Consider the following 17,347-nt stretch of genomic DNA (forward strand, 5'->3'; position numbering starts at 1 on the left):
AGGCTTCCTTTTTGTGTTTGAGTTTTCAAAGAGATGCTTGTTCCTTCCAGCAGTCGTCCTGGCTTTTTTTCCTGATTTCCTCATTGTTGAAATAGAGATTGTGTCTCTGTAGTCTAACATTTCCTGATAAGTAAATTATTCAATAGCTTTTATTCAACATATAGCAAAATTGAATACTCACTGCTTTTTGCATAGAAATACTTTAATTTACAGCCCTGTCTGACTCAGAAGTTAAATATTTTTGACATATTCAAAAGGTGGTAATTCTTACTTATAAAATAATACAAATTAACTTCAGAGATTGTTTTCTTTCTATAGACTTCCTTCAAAGTCTGAAAAGACCAGGTTACAATTAACCAGAAATAAATTAATAATTTTTTCTTACTTTACTATTAAAAGAATAATACTTGAAATTCTTTCTGTAGGACTCTAAACATTTAGATGAAAGATTAACAGCTTCCTAATAATCTGTTTTTGTGGTACACTTTGCACACTGAACCTGAAATCTTTTCTGTTGAGAATTCTTTTAAAATGTGTATTGGAGAAGAAAAATCTGGATTTTTTTCCTTTGAAGTAGTTACTGCTGTATTCAGGCTATCTTTCTATTAATCCCAGTTGTTACAAGCAAATTTCTTCTAACATACACAAAACTTGCAACTATTTTGAGTCAACAGATTGTTTTATGTAATAAGGCCATACTTCTGGGAAATCATAACATATATTGAAGTTCAGTTTGGAATAACAATACAGAGGATGCAAGGATTTCTCTCTCCATAATCTAAGTTGTAGTATCTTTAAAAAATTATGAGATTGGAAAAAATATTAGACCACATACCCATTTGACCTGCCAATCTATAAATGTGTTCCAAAAGATTAAGAGGTGTTAATTTTTAAACATCAAAGGAAAAAAACAAGTAATAACAGAATAACAAAAGGAAAACCCACAAAACAGACCCATGAAAAAGAAACTGAGCTAAGCCTGACAGTTTAATACAGCCAGTTTCACTTGAAAACTCTTTAGATTTCATATCACTTTTATCACAATATTTGTGAAAATCTCTGTATACAAAATAGCATAAGACTATGAAGACTGGAAGTCTTCACATACACAAACACTAAGGACATTAAGTGCCTGGTCCTTACATGGAAACCTTTATACAGGAGAGAGGGTTACACATACACGGAGACACACAGCATTAAAAAAAATTAACAAAGATATTATTCCACATTATTTATTGTAATGTTATGAGGCTTCAAAAGAAATAGTGCAAAAACAAGATAGAAAAAAGTCTTTATCAACAGTTCAGGCCCAGAATTTTAAAGGACTGCACAAAAAATGAATTTCAATAGGTCTTATATAAGGACATGCCTGAGTATGTCTAAGTTGATAGGGCTCATTACCAGATGTATGAAGTCATATTCTGCACTTCAGCAGGTTTTTTTGTTTGGTTTTGTTTTGTTTAAAAGAAAAAACACTAGTACCAAACTCAGCAAACATCTGAATTCTTAATTGTGATCACAATCTACTCCATAACTTGGAAACATCTAATTACAAAGACAGGGAACACCACTAAATACCACAGACAGGAAATTTGTTGGCAGCTTTGGAGAGGAGGCACTCCTTGATCAGCAAATTGATTGAACACATTAACGATGAAATCGTGTAATGTCCAAAATTTGGAATTAGCCAGAGTTACTATACCTGCTGTCTCTCTCTGGGATTTCTTTAATAGCAATTCTGACTTGATTGCTCAGATCTCGTCCCGCATACACAACACCGTACGTTCCTTTTCCCAGAATGACTCGCTCACCATTCTCATCATACTCATAATCATACTGCAGAGTAAACAACAAGGATGTGAAATGGAACAGAAGGGTAACATTTATCCTGTCTGACCCCCTGATCAGAACTAAGGCATCTAAGATGCTAGTAGCTTTCTGCAGAACACAGAGGATGAAAAGAACCCGCTGTAAGATGACGACCGGGGCACTGTGCAGACACACCGATGTTTCCCTGCTCCTGAGGCAGCCTTTCCAGGGAAGGGCGTTGAGCTGGGCTGCGCATCCGGAGCCGACAACAGAGGGCACTCACTCCGCGCCGGGCGCACAGCCCGGCTCCTGGCCGGGAGCAGGGAGCAAGGCAGGACACGCCGCATTCCTCCCAGCGGCTCTCCTGACCTCCCCACGGCTTCCAAAACCAGCACAGCCTCAGCTCCGGCACTGCCAGGTCTGCCGGCAGACTGTGCCGATGGAGGTTAGTCAGCGCTGCAGTGCATTAAGCGTGGTTTCGGCTGAGTTTGACTCGCAAGGAGTCTAAACCAGCCCAAAAACATTTGTTAGAGAGATTACCGATGTGTCCTCCTTGTGTAACGTAGGCAAAATTTCACAAGCTCACTCCTGTGCTAAACCCAGTAGCTTAGGCCTAGTGAAAGTATTTTTTATTTTCTTCCATATAAAGACAGCTATCTTTTTTATAAAAGAAAGAGTCTGCTACTTCTTTTAGTAGATTGTTTCAACAATGAATTATTCTTATGGTAGTCTTGCCTCTTAATTCAATTTTTTTGTTGTCATTATTAAATTACATTTGTTTTTCAACAGATTAAAGAGACCATTAGCACATCGCTATTTTTCCTGCAAAAATACTTATCCACTGTAATCAAATCACCCACTGCTTTTGTTTTTGCTAAAATAAACAAACAGGCACCCTGAGGTTCTCAAGAGAGGCTCTTTTTCTCTGCCACAAGTCACCGCAGTGGTTTCCCTTTGTTCAATCTGCAGTTTCAGAGAGAGAATGCTATAAAATGTATTATAAATGTGTTACAAAATGCCAACATCATAACTGGGACAGAGGGCTGTCTGTATTCATTACACAGCAGTGACTCTCTCAGTTAGTTATGGATGTCTCTAGAGCTTCAAGACACCAGATTTTCATGTGATAGAACAGGAGCTTATGTATTCTATTCTGCTCCCTTCCACCTCAAAGAAGGCCTTTAAGAGCTTAAGAGCTCTCCTTAAGAGCTGCATGGCACCCAATAGGCCAGTACTCCCTAGCCAACTATGTGTGTGTTCAGATAAAACTCCAGGTGACAACACAGTGTAAACAGTAACTTCACTAATTAACTTGACTAATCCTGGAAAAGGAATGAATAATTTACTTCAGTGAAGTGCTAGACTAGAAGCCCATAATTTTGTATGTTGGGAGAAAAAAAAAAGTATAAATACCTCTAGAGAGTCTCCATCACATTCCCCTTCCTCTGTAGTCTTCCCCATTTCTTCAGTGATACTGTTCACCATGTCAAAAAATCTTTACCAAAAAAAAGGAGAGGGAAAAAAGCAAACACACACTTGAGACAGTAACTAGAGACAGTAGAGGAACAAAGTAATGAAGGGACCAAGAAAGGACATAAATGCAGTAATTATTATTTTATATGACTACATATTATGTAATAACAATGTGTATATAAGTGTAATTTATACAGTAAGTATAAATTCAGTGTACAAGTTTCCTTGATCAGAAGAAAAGTTTTGTTTACATGGCCTACATCAAAATCTGAAGGTTTTCTACTCCTTTTACATGTGCAAAAAAATTCATGATAACTGAAATTATTAATGGAGTTAGTGTTTCAAAATCTACAGTTCAGTTGAAATTATCATCCTATACCACCATTTCTTTATGTTCACTGAAAGCACTGAAGCATCATGAGAAGTGCCAGGAAGTTACGCTACACTTGGGAAGAGCTTTTCTAGTGTAGGAATTCTAGCTTCAAGTTTTTCCTTGAATGGAAAGGATGTCTATTTCATAAGCTTTCATTTAAAAAATACTATTATAAATTACTTCTACCTTTTTGCAAGAAGACAAGTACAAAAACCATGTCATGCTAAGGTATTGCTTACTCATCTCTTAAGAAGAGTTCAGATGCAAAAGGGAATGAACATGGTAAAAGAACATATATAAACTGAAATGGATGAAAGAACAAGCTGGAGATTGGGCTGTGAGATGGCTCCAGTCATAAATACTCAAAGAGTTCTGCGGCGCTTTCAGGCAAATTTTCAGCCATTTTAGCACAAAAAGATGTGAAAGTTCCTTTGGGAATGCTTTCAGGATCAATTCAACACCACAGCCTTAAGCTTATGGAGCAGAAACACAGCTTAAAGAATTTTGTGCAACAAACCTTTGCTAAATTTCCTGAGGGGACACAGGTACAATCTTTCTTATGCAAACATATGCTAATGTAAGGGAAATCAAGTGTGCTTGTTTTTAATTGTAAATAAAAATGTATTTACAGTTACAGAGAAATCTTGACTAAACTTTGTTGTTACTCCAAATATTCCCACTTCAAAAAGTCCTTCTAAAGTTTAGGATGCATTGTTGAACTAAGGGCATGCACTTTTAGTGAGCCGTAATATGACAAATATTACAAAACTAATCTCAGAAAGGTGTGTGTAAAAATAATTACATTTATAATTGTATTTGTTTTTAATATTTCCCTGAGCTTGTTCTTTGACCCTTCATACATCAGATTTCCAGTGTATTAAGGTACACAGGGTGCTATGTATTAAGCTTTCACGCAAAAGACACTGATGAGAGGATGCTCAGATCAATTTCCACCACAGTTCTGAAACAGTCAGTCCCTGTTGCACATGCAGACACCACCTATCCCATCACAGGCCATTGCTTTTTGAAATAACACCAGTGACCCACCTTCTACAATGAAGTTCTGTGCAGAAATAGATTTGAAAGTCATCCGAGTTGTGCAGCACGTACAAGAAACAACATCGTTCTTCAAACTTTGAAATGCTGAAAGAACGGCCAAGAAAGTTATTGGGAGATGCATTTAGACTTCTACCAGCTTTGTCAAACCATACAGAACAACCCATTTACCATGGGAAAGCACCAGATTAAATCTGAGACTCCATAGCTTTTCCTTATTGTAAAATCACTCTCTTGTATCCTCCAAAGTTCATATTCTGATGTTTGCTATCATTCGGCTTGCCCCACTAGTCTACACATTGCCCAAAAAAGACTAGGAGCAAAGAAATTCATAGGAATATTTCCATTGACCTGTGACATTTTTGTCTTAAATACATTTAGGTAAGGCCCTTAATTTTCACTTCTGCAACCAGAATGAAACATCCTTTCACGATCATATTACAAAGTTAGACTTTGAAAGATTGAGTTCTTTGTGCTTTAGTCATCAGCCACAGCTCAGTCTGAACACAGAATTTTCTACTCAGTTCCTTGTAATTGCTACCTTGATAGTAAGTTGGAAAATTATTTTTAAATTAACTCAGAATCTACATATGACGTGAATTACTTTATTACCCTTGCCTGCTCACGTCTTCCTTCAGTTTTGGTTCATCTGCTATTACTGCAGAGCAAAGATAAAGAGGAGGCATGTATGCCATTTTTGTATGGATGCATGAATGTCTCTCAGGACAGACTCAGTGCAAAAACAGAAGAGGTGCAAACTCTTGTACAGTTGCCAGTTTTCCACCCCAAGCAGGCAGCAGTTTGTGCAAAGATATTCATTCACCAGACCTGTTTTATATGCATATCATTATTCTGCTCCTTATAGAAAATATTAAATGTAATTTGAAATAGCTCCTTCTGTAACTTTGTTACACATTGAGTGCCAGCTGTCAAGTTGATGCAGTATAAATGATTCTCACTATATTGGAAAAGGGTGGAGGGAAATGGTTCTAGGGGATAATGCAGTACTTGAGAAACCAAGACAAATTAAGTCTCCTTATTAAGCTTATTAATATACTGGAAAAAATCCACAGTCCTAGTGAAATCAATCTATTTTAGATGGGTCAAGACAGCCATCATGTTACTACTTAATTTGTACCACTATAAAGTAGAATTATGTATTATGTTGTGCCAAAGGATTGGTGATTTTATTAATGTTAATTTTTTTTTAAGTATCAGGAAATATTTGGATTTTTGAGCCTTTAATAGGTGTTTAAGATTGTCTGATCCTTTATGGTAAATTTAAACCCTGTAAAACCCTGTAAATTTTGATGAACAAATGACTCTTTAGACAAGCTGGAGGGTCTGCCTTTTATAAAGCTATTTATGAAAAGAGTGAGCTTCATTATAAGAATATTTGTCTCTGGGTGTAGTGACTCGTTTATTTTTACATTAGGAAAATTCATAAATGCTAACTAGTGTACCCATTTAGGAAGACAGCCACCATTCTGAGCTTATACACTAAGTTTTAATTCAAGCTTTTCAAGCATAAGTAAACTGTCTAGAATTGGAGTAACTGATATTAACAGAATTACTCATTCAGGTTCTAAGTTCATTGAAACATTTTACTGACTAAATTGTTAAATTGTTCGCTGAAACCCAACATGCTCAGAAACCACTGACAAACACAGCAGTGAATAAAAGGGTAAGAATGTGGAGTGTACACATAGGCCAGGGAAATTCATAAATATTTAAGACCTTTAAGAGAGGGTTTACATTGCTTATATGTTGCTTTCCTCCCTGGGAAAAAAAAAAAAAAAAACAAAACAAAACCAAAAACCTAAACTAGAAAAAGGAAGATTAAAAATCACCCAAGTTATAAAAAAACACAGGATAATTTGCTCAGGAAATGCCTCACTCTGACATGCCCAAGCAGACGTAGCTCCCACTGACATCTGTGACAGCAGAACTGGGGCTGAATTTGCCAGACTCCAACAACAAACAGGGAAGTACAGGCCTTGTGCCCAGCACATGCACACCCAGTATTCCCCTTAGTTGATAAGAAATATTGGAAATGCTGTAACTACTGATTACTAGCACTCCCAGATGAAGCAGCAGATTCAACAGGTGAACACTGGCAGGAATCACAGAAAAGGAGCTGTGTGGAACTTCAGTGTGTTTTCTAGAAGACTAGCAGTACAGGCACCTCTCATCATTGTAATTAAGTAGTATGATGAGATTCAAAGCTCCAAGAACTTGCAATGGAAAACAAATATCCCTGTCTCAAACTTGTCTAAGTTCTTGAGCTATGAAAGAAACTGGATGCAGACCTCTAAGGCACTCTCCCAGAGAAACAACACAAGTAGTGGTTATTTCATAATCCAGGACTTATCCTGAACAGTGAGTAAAAGCCAACTTTTAGTCTAGCAAACTTCAGTCAGCCTCTTTATTTTCCATTGGAAAAATAAATTTCCCATCTTCTTGCTCATATGCTGTCAGCTCTGCAGAACAGTAGGAGCTTTGCTGATAACCTAAGATGCAAAATACCCTGAGGAAAGAGCTATGTTCCAAAAGCTCTGATAAATCCTTTAAAGAATAACAGCACTTTCTGGGCTGATTCAATAAGAAACACTTGTATTTAAGAGGTCAAGAGGGCATATGGCAAAAAAGGTATTTACATTGGCACACAAACCACTAATCAATGAGTTTCTTACACTAAAGCCAAATGCTAAGACTTCCTGCATACAGAGTGTGATTTAGCACTGTTCTGCTCAGAGAGTTCTACATACTTTCCAAGTTGTTTTGCAGTTCTCAAGAGCTGAACCCTATTACTTAATGAAACAAAATGCTGATTACGCTGGCTGTTACACAGCATGCAGAAGAAGTGACCCTCTGTCAATACTGTGAAGTATTTACCAAAAACCATGAGCCATTTCAAAGCCAGGTGTCTCTTCAGACCCGCTGTCTCCTTATGGAGTACCATAAATATTTATGGAGGTCTTTGTCATAAAAGCCTCCAAGATCATGTACAAAGAACTACTTTGTACATTAAGGCTGCATTTCTAAAGCTGACTCTTACTAGTCTAGAAGGGCTGAGAATCCTTATAAAGCTGGGAACTGCCCATTCCTAGACCACTTTAAGTCTAGGAGCCTCAAAGTAGCCAAAAATAGCCTTGATACAAAAATAGATTAGAAGCAAGCCTAGTTCTGCAGGCTCACCCACTCCAAACAATACTTGCCTTCATAAAATTGGGAAAAAAACCCCTGTAAAACACTGAAAAATTAAGTGATCAGAAACTTGCATATATTTAAAAGAACTCATTCAGCTTCATGCTTGCATAAGATAAATATTTCTCCCTGGAGCTCCTCACAGAGGAAGCCAGAGCGTTCTCTAAGAATTCACAGTGACTCTTGGCTCACAGTAAAGTCATCTGAGTTGTTTTGGACATCTGCTCAGATGAACAGATTGGAAAATCAATTTAAAAAGTAAATGATAATTCACAGTTTATATAACCAAAGAAGGAGGTTGCACTAGAAACTGTACTGACCACAGCATGGTTTAATAAGGGGAAGGGAAAACCAAAATGACAGTAAATAAATAAATAAATTCTTTCTTTCACTCTTTTTTTTTTTAGAAGCACACAAAAACATACTCTAGCCAAAACCCAAAGCAGACTGAACTAATCATATTGTTGCAATTTTTGCCTAAAATAAGTTGAATCCCACAGGATTGAATTTTCATGCCTATTGATAGTTTGGTGTTTTTAAGTTAGTTTTTGGAAGGAAAAAGAATCATCCATCTGTGCAAAAACGTCCTGCAGACATAGCAACAACTCTGTGTATGGAACAGTTATTATTAGAACAGAGCAATGACTATTTTAAAAATATAAGTTTTCTGGGTCTTTTTTATTTAATTACACTGAGAGGAAAGTTGCAGGATGACAAATATAGATAAATCTCAGGGGAAAAAAAAGAGACTAAGGTGAAGAACAGATTGCAAGAGGTTACAGCAGTGGTAAAATATCACTGTCACTCCAAGGTCCACAGCAGCAGTATAATACAAAATTCATTCATTTACTCCTTCTATTTCAAAACAAAAAAGGCAAACAACTTACCTTACCCCCCTAATAGAAGCAGCACAGAAATTCCACTCATGGATACCTTTCTGTAACACACAGTAAAAAATCAATAAACAAACAAAATATTCATCCTTTACATGAAGGGCCAGTAGGCATATCTTCTAGAATGAAATTCATGAGATGAAAGGGGAAACACTCAAATGAGAACAGTCTATTTATTTACTGTTAACAACCATTTTTCAAGGCACTTTTTTTTACAAAAGTTCGACATAGAAGGAATTTGGGTTATTTCTTCACTGTTTATACTGCAAACACAATTTACTACTGTTTAAAAAACATTCAAAAGAACAGATCAGAAGAGGTGCCAGTATACCCTTGTTCGTGTACTGAACTTGACATCACATGTGATACTCAGGAAAGGAGGGGGGAAAATATTCCACCTCTGAGAATGATGAGAGCTTGCTCTGCACACTCAATCCCCTCATGTGAGGGGAAGCCAGGTGGAGAGAGCTATGAGTAGGAAGTCTAATGCAAGAGATCAAAGTAAGAAATTCTTGAAAAGTAGAAAGAATTGCTCAAATATGAGGGCAAAGTGTCCAAAGAAACAGAAAGGAGACTATTTCACTAGGAATCCAGAAGAGAGCGATAAGAATGCACCAAAACCCCTAAGAGCTACTGGAGTGAAAACATGGCTGGAAGAAAGAAGCCACCCTATGAAAACACAAAGGGCCAGGCGTCATTTATTTTCAGATCTTTTAAATTCACAGCTGTCACATTCAGCAGAATTGAGTTCTCTGCAGACAGTTATATTGTTCTATGTTTATGTTCTATTAAAACTTTACTGTAGCAAACAGAAACCTTTTGTATCTTCTAAAGAAAACATTCTCCTTTCAGGAAAAGGTGGAAATACACCACCACACAGCCCTGCCAACACTGGGATCCCATCATAATGAGCCACATATTTGAAGAACCTTTCCTTTCTGCAACTGAATTTCATTAGGCATTTTAGTGATCTGAGCAAGGGCATATTGTCAAACAGAAACAAAATCAAATGTATTCTAAAAGAAGACTTGAAAATGTGTAGCTAATAAAATGAATAGTGAAATATACAGAAGTCAGAACAGATATACTGCTGAAATAGTTGCACAATGTGCAGAAAACAACAGTGGAAATTACACTCCCAGCTATAACAGCTTTCTATAATGATTCCTACATCAATTTTTTTCCTCCTCTGTAATTCTTTCCTTCCTGTGCAAATCACATTAAATGTTGTGATGCTAATATAAAAAGCCTAACACAATGGACCAAAAATACAAGCAAACATCTTTCTTGATGCACAAATTCCATAATTATTGTAAGTGTAAAGTACAAAGCAGTAACTTCAAAATCTCTTCAATGTTAAATGGGGTAAGGGTTTCTTTCAGGGGATAAAGGAACAGAAGAGTAGCCCAATATTAGGAAAAGCTGGATTTGCATCTTGAAGTGGAAGTACTAACTGATGCTAATTATGACACGTTTGTGAAACGTTGCCTGGTTCTCCCACATGAAGGAAGATCAACTCAATCCCTATGCTAATATGAAGAGGTTTCTGCATATCCTTTTACAACTCTATTCATATACAAAATCTGCTAGTTTCCAATTTTCCATGCTTATAAACTCTCTTCAGATCTTAGTCCTTGGTGCTTGTCCAATTCCTACTATTAGGAATAATCTAAAATCTAAATAAGTTAAAATATACATCCTGAATGTCAGAAATGCTCAAGAAACATAACAAGATACATTAGTATTGGTTTTTTACCTGTCATCTACGTGCAATTAATCTCTTAAATTCTTAAATCTTAATTACCACACAAAGTTCTTGAGCAATGAAATAACATAAAAGTTATGTCCCTTCATGATTTTGCCAAGGTTTGAATACATTGGAGTAAATATATGAGGCGTGCTATCCAAATTCAGCATCTGCTCTTTGGTTAGGCAAAAAAATCATCAACTACCCAAAACAAAACTCAAAATGGATTCAGAAGCCAAAGCAAAACAGAGACAGGCTGTTCTATTTCAAACTTACAAACAGTTCTGCTGCATTCCTCTAACCCCATGCGGGAAGGGCTGCAAAAATAAGGAACTGCAAGGCAAAGGTAATGTGCATTCTACAAAATAAAATGTTGTCTGATTTTTTTTGGCAATTGTTTATCTAAAACTCAGTATTATAAAACACATAAATGTTAAAATATGTTGCTAAAAAGCAATAGAAAAGAAAGAGGCTACATTATTTATTGTCATTTGTCAAGTGCCAGCTGCAGGCTCCTCTGAGTTTCAGTTTGGATTTGAAATGAAAATTCAGCTTCTTTGTGCGTGAAAGGAAGTTCAGACACTTTGTAACTCACAGATCTTATTCTTGGAGCAGTGACTAAACTCTGGAAAACAAGTAGAACCACTAATTTATGTGCCAAAATGAACTGAAATCTGAAACAGGAATTGCTAAAGCTCTGACAGACCTATGGTTGGTAGATTGAACTTGGATAAATGAAGTTTCCAAACCCAGCTGTCTAATCGGCCTTTGTAGTGGACATAGGTGACCTTTGCTTTCTAATCAGCCCCAAAAATGCTTGTTTTCAGGCCACTAAGGACAAAATTATGAGTCTTGCTCTGCAAAGAAGATTGACAGAGAATATATCCTTTTCCTTCACAAAATGTCTTAGCAAAGATAAATATTATACTGGTTATATTAAACTGAAAAGGAAGGTGGTGTCTCCCTAGCCCCTTTTGTCCCTGTGAGATTTCTGATGGATTCTAAGGACTCTGAGAAATTGCAACAGAATATAATTGTACAGCTGAAGGTGTAACTACCAAATTGCCCATTGCATTCTTTCAATGGGTATGATAGCTCACAGGGTATAGAGTATCAGTCAGACTCCTGGCTACTCAATAAGCTCATTACAGTAAGGATTCTGGCCACAGCAAAAGTACAATGAGTTCACTTAATGGCTAATGCCAATGATTAAGACTATGCCACAAAAATAGGAAAATACTGTTTTGCAGAAAATACAGACACATGCCTCACATCAGGAAGGAGAAAGGGAAAACAGAAAGAAATATTTAACATGCTATAGAGAAACACCTATCTTCTGACCACCAAACAGGCATAGACCAATACATTCAAATCCTTCTCCCAGACAGAGGATAACTGGGCAGTCAAATGACACAGCTATGAAAAATGCCATTGTTGAATGCATCAAACAAAATATCCCAGTAGCTAAATGACAAATTAATGCACCCTGCAATACACATTTTGGAATATGAGTGCACATGCTCAAGTAAGGTTAACTCAAACTGGAACACAGGAAGTCATGGCAAAGAGGTGCCATGTGTGGCCAGTACATCAAGCCTACTTGTTTTGCCTAAAAAGAAACCTACATTAAATCCCCACACTAAGAGAGATTAGGACTCTCCTAAAAAATATTGCCAGGTAAACCTCAGATAGAGAAAGGAAACCACTTAATAAAAACACTTTGTTAGCAAAAGAAAAAATGTGTATGAAATGTCAACAAATTTGGACTGAAAACTAGAAGACTTAAGGTTTTTTCACTTCACCAGCAATATTCCACTCTTTGTACTTCCAAAGTTGCAGTGGAATTCTCAAACCACTTTTCAGCATGATTGGACAACTGTGAAACCTACACTAATATTCAGAAAGAGTTTGATTACTTAATGGGAAACATTAAATGGGGAGAGTATCTGCAACAGAGGAGAACAGAACTCAAGAGTTCAGCAAATTCCTTCTAGTCCTATGTTCCTTTTTACACTACAGTTAAGCCACATAACAGACTGAAAAGTATTGTTTGGAGGTGAACTAAATATATACACAAAAAAGTTCATAAAAGGGAAAAAAAAAAAGCACATGTTCAAGTAGTCTCTAAATAGAATAAATTCTGAGTACAGAAATACTTTCCAAACAGGTATTTTAGAATAGCAAGATTAAGTCTGTTGTTCTGACAAATAATTATTTATTTACTCTATGGTAAATTTTTATTTTGCCCAAAAACTGCATACATTTATTTTTTTTAATTATTTTTCAGAGGCTGAGCCTACTTAAAAAAAAAAAAAAAATCAGTCAGAATAAACCACAAATAAATGAAAATTTATTGGTCTAGGCAAACATTTCAGTTTGTTCTCTAAATATGCTATTTTAGCTGCCATTTACATTTTCTCATGAACTCACAACAAAAATTCTAAGCAGTAGAGTGTCACTGTATTTTGCATTCAAAAACATTTCTCCATTTACAGACTACTAGCAGGAAAGCTAAAGATTGGACTTGCCAGTGTTAGGTTAATAATTGAACCTGTTGTTCTTGAAGGCCTTTTCCAAACTAATTGATTCTATGGTCACCTGAAAAACAGGTCTTCATTGTCCTATCCTGCAGGCAAACAAAGCTCTGCCATGGAGGAATGAACAGTGCTGGTTCTTACAAATCACAACATCCCCAGTGTATTGCCTCCAGCTGACTCAGTCTCTGTTCACTCTTCATATACTCCTTCATTTTCCCTTTCTGACTTCCTTCTCTAAGGTTGTATGACATCCTCCCTGTTGTCCCTCTTACCAACATTTTGCTTCCTAAATATCCCAGAATGTAATAACCATTCTAGGTTTTCCTCTCCGCTTTCACCTCTAGGTTTTCTAAGCTCCTTTCCAAATACATCTGGCTATCTCACACCTTGACATACAGACTTCTCATAGTTTTCAGATTCTAGAGCATTCATTTATCTGTCTACTTCTTTGGCACTTGATTGATTCATTTTAACATACCAGTCTCTATTACTTTCATATTAAAGGAGTATTTATCACAGCCAACACAGGGCAGGGAGAAGATAGTTCTGTAAGTATAAGTAATTTTATGATACATTATTGGTATGATGGTAGCAAATTGTAAATTACTTATGAAATCTTAAGCAACAGATTTGCTGTATATTGTACAATGGCTTAAATCAACCTGAAGGAAAACACATTTTGAAAAATTATGGGAAACAAACAGCATTATATCTCAGCATCTTCCCAACTAAACCACTTTTCTATGTTCCAGAATCATAATTAGATGCAAGTGGCCACATGCTACATGCCTTATGTACCATGCATACTTTTAATTTGCAAAAAACATACCTTGTCATCAGGAAGCACATGCCAGATGGATACCGTCTTCTCCTCGGCTTCACTGTTGATGGAGAGGTATGAGGGCTGATAGATTTTTGTTGGTTCTAATATTAAAACCTTGCAGAAAATATAATTTTTCAATAGTTAGTGCAGAACTGGTAAAACTTAAAAAAGTATTGAAAACTGCTAAAATTATTTCTTTAGTCATACCATAGCAGGAAAAACAGGGAAATAATGAAATGCAAAATTTTAGGTTCTTTGATAGTTTAATGTGGCTGTCAGTATCCTAAGATTAAAAGAGAAAAAAAAGCCAACTTTAATTTTTTTACATAAGGCTGTTATGTGTAATTTGGTATCAATTTTGCAAATTATTTTTTAAAAAAATATCAGGTTTCGAAATCCTTCTGTCAAAATTCAGTCTCCTACAATGCCACTCTAGAATGTCTATCTCCTATGTGGAGAAGGTTCATTGTACACCTTTATCATCTTTTGGTAGAAGCATATTTGAGTGAAGCAGAGAAACAGATTGACCTAGAGCTACAATGAACAGCTTTTGATTTAGACCACCATGAACTGTAGCCACTAGATCAAATTATTTTCTTAAAAGTAACAAGTACCACTGCAAGAGGCTGACAGCTGAATAGTATAGAAATTGTGGAATAAGAGAACAAAAACTAGAAGCATCATTTAAAAGAGATGAGATGCAACAATTATTGACTAGGGCAAGTTGGTCTACATCTATTTAAAAAGTATATAAACACCAAAGTAGAAAGTCCTGAAGACAGCCATGCCTTACTGTTTATCTAAGCCATGACTCCTCCTTCAGAGTCAATAAGCACAGATACACTGGAAGCAGTGCAGGGCTAAATTCTGAAAAGTACCTACAAATTTAACTCTGTAAATGATAAGCAGTGGGAATTAAAACGTGTTGCTTGGCATCTCCAGACACCTACAATTTGTGAAATCTGATTCAAGCCATTTCACAAACTGTGGTCTTTAACCTTTAAGAAACTGTCCATGCACTCTGTCATTTCGTCCTCTAAAGGCCAAGGTGATGACACTGATCCTACTAGATAGGAGAATAACTACCAGCTAACATACTGCCCATGGACAACGGACCTCTTAAGCTCAAGCTCTCAGAATGCACAAAATAATTCACAATAAGGAAATAGGAAAAAAGCTTCCTTTAGAATAAATTAATTGTGATCTGAGAGAAGGGAGGGAAAATAAAGTTGCTAATTTTAATTTTTGTTGACTTGTTGGACTGTGTAATTTTCATTCTGAACAGGCACAAATAGAATTTTTGTATTATGAGAAATCCCATATCTCTGTCTGCAACACCAGCATAGTCAGTTCACAAAATCACAGAACAGACTGAGTTGGAAGGGACCCAGTAGGATCACTGCATGAGTCCATACAGGGATGACCTTGGCCCTGGCAGCTCCACGCTCCAACTACCTTCCTGTACCAGGTAGACACTGGATTTATCTCTTAGCTCATGCTATTGCAGTGATCAGCTTTGGTTTGCCTCTTAATATTAATAAAAATTCAAACTATTTTATTTGGACAGTTTTATAAGTCAGAGTCTACGGTAAGTATATAATAGGTCTATCCCATCATCTAAAAGGATTATGCCTTGCTTGTACAAAACCAAAAACATTCAAAATAACTTTTGTTTCCCAGCAAAACTTTCTACCTGTTCTCATCAGAAAAGGAAAACCAGTCTCTTTAGACAGTCTCATTTGCTTCTACTTTACTGCCTCAAGCTCTTGCTGTTCAACATTGAAGTCTTCCTAATAGTTTATTAGCACATCTACACATGGAAGGTAAGTGAACTGTACAAAAAACCATTGTATCCACTTTAACTATCTGGGAGGCAATAGCAGTTGCTATTTAAGACAAAAAGCTGGTTTTACTGATGGTTAGCTGAAAGGAATAACCAAGACATTGTTTCCTGGACATATACAGTTAATATGTATAGGAAACATATTTACAGTATACTTTCAGGACATGGTGCAGCACTGGGACATCTAATAGGAATTCTCGGCAAATTTTTTGTGGAAGAAATCAGAAATAAACATATCTATACACACACTTATAGTGCAATGTTGTTGAAATGCTTTTTCTAGTAGCTGGAACAATAGATTTCTGACTGTTTGGGCTGATTTTTACCCTCTGAAAGGGCACAGTCTTAACTGGCAGTAGAGTATACAAAACCTGCTAAGCTAGAAAAAGACTGAAATTAATCAAATATTTTTTTTTCAAAACACAGTATAGTTACTATATAATCACCTGGAGTACACTGTAAATGTTTGCTTTAGAAGTATACCCATTGGTAGAAAACAAGATCTTGAAAAAATTTTATCTTGACTTTTTTCCTCATTACTTTTGTATGGAACACATTGTGCAATCCTGTTGTACCCATGAGCATTCAAGTAAAATCAATTTAAGATTCAGGCCAAATACATTTCTTCTGGACAAGCAGTTAGTCTGGCCCCTAAAAAGAAGCACTACTTTGTGCTCATTTCCTTTACACCACAGTTGGTTTTAAAAGAGCCCATTCCCAAAAAGACTACCAAAGAAAGTCTCCAAGACCCAACAAAACAGCCACTTACTGGAAATCGAACTACAGTCACATCTGTCTTTGTGGCTTCAACAAGGAAGTCCATCCAGAAGTCCACAAGCTCCTGTTTGGCTGTATGTTGCTCTGGAGTCAGTTTCTTAAAATGCTGATATATCAAAATAGTCTCTACAATAGACTTCAGGTACCTGTGACCATCCAAATAAACACAGATAGTAAATTCAGTAGTTTGTAAGCAGTAAGGTCTCTACCTTTAAATACAACTGAAGTATTCACCATTGTAACACCAAGGTTGCCAGTAACATTTTGCTTCTCTAGGATTGCTTTCCATAATAACAATTCCCAACTAGAATTGGAAACACAGCTGCTAAATGAGGCAACTGAAATATAAAAGAGTCTTGGAACACTCCTTTGTGCCTGTATTCCTGATATCATATACTATCTTCTATCCTAAACCACAAAAAATTCATTAAATAGCTACATCCTCTGCCTAAGGACCAAGGTGAGCCTATGTCCAACTTGTTTCAGTGGTGACCTACCTCAAATAAAAATTCAGGTGAAAAGTCCACTACTTTGACTGTTCTATCTCCTGTATTGTGTCTGTATAGGCAATTATTTAACACATTTCTAAAACATGATGCTTCTGGAGCTGATCATCCTGCAAAGATGACAACAGCTATGTTAAGCAGTTTTTTTGGCATTGCTAGGGAAGGACAACTGGTGTGCTGAATGTTTCTCCTAAATGCAGTTCATCCCTCTCTCTGTTGTTCTACTTTCTGGGGCTGATTTATGGGGCTTCTTGGTACCATTGCTTTCTCTTGGCATTTTTGAAAAAAAAGTTGTAAACATAA

The 17,347-nt window shown here is 36.4% G+C and overlaps 1 protein-coding gene across 1 annotated transcript in view; it reads right to left on the reverse strand.

Moving 5' to 3' along the window:
• MAP3K5 (mitogen-activated protein kinase kinase kinase 5) overlaps nucleotides 1-17,347 on the reverse strand; it is a 98,730-nt gene that overhangs the window by 23,680 nt on the left and 57,703 nt on the right. Inside the window, exons 10-15 of the mRNA XM_021553111.3 lie at nucleotides 16,531-16,684; nucleotides 13,925-14,032; nucleotides 8,806-8,855; nucleotides 4,703-4,798; nucleotides 3,223-3,304; nucleotides 1,703-1,836 (exon numbers count right to left, since the gene is read on the reverse strand). Coding sequence (XP_021408786.1) covers nucleotides 1,703-1,836; nucleotides 3,223-3,304; nucleotides 4,703-4,798; nucleotides 8,806-8,855; nucleotides 13,925-14,032; nucleotides 16,531-16,684 — 624 coding nt within the window. The remainder of the gene's footprint in view (nucleotides 1-1,702; nucleotides 1,837-3,222; nucleotides 3,305-4,702; nucleotides 4,799-8,805; nucleotides 8,856-13,924; nucleotides 14,033-16,530; nucleotides 16,685-17,347) is intronic.

The sequence above is a fragment of the Lonchura striata genome, chromosome 3, assembly GCF_046129695.1.
Source record: "Lonchura striata isolate bLonStr1 chromosome 3, bLonStr1.mat, whole genome shotgun sequence".
Taxonomy (NCBI): Eukaryota; Metazoa; Chordata; class Aves; order Passeriformes; family Estrildidae; genus Lonchura; species Lonchura striata.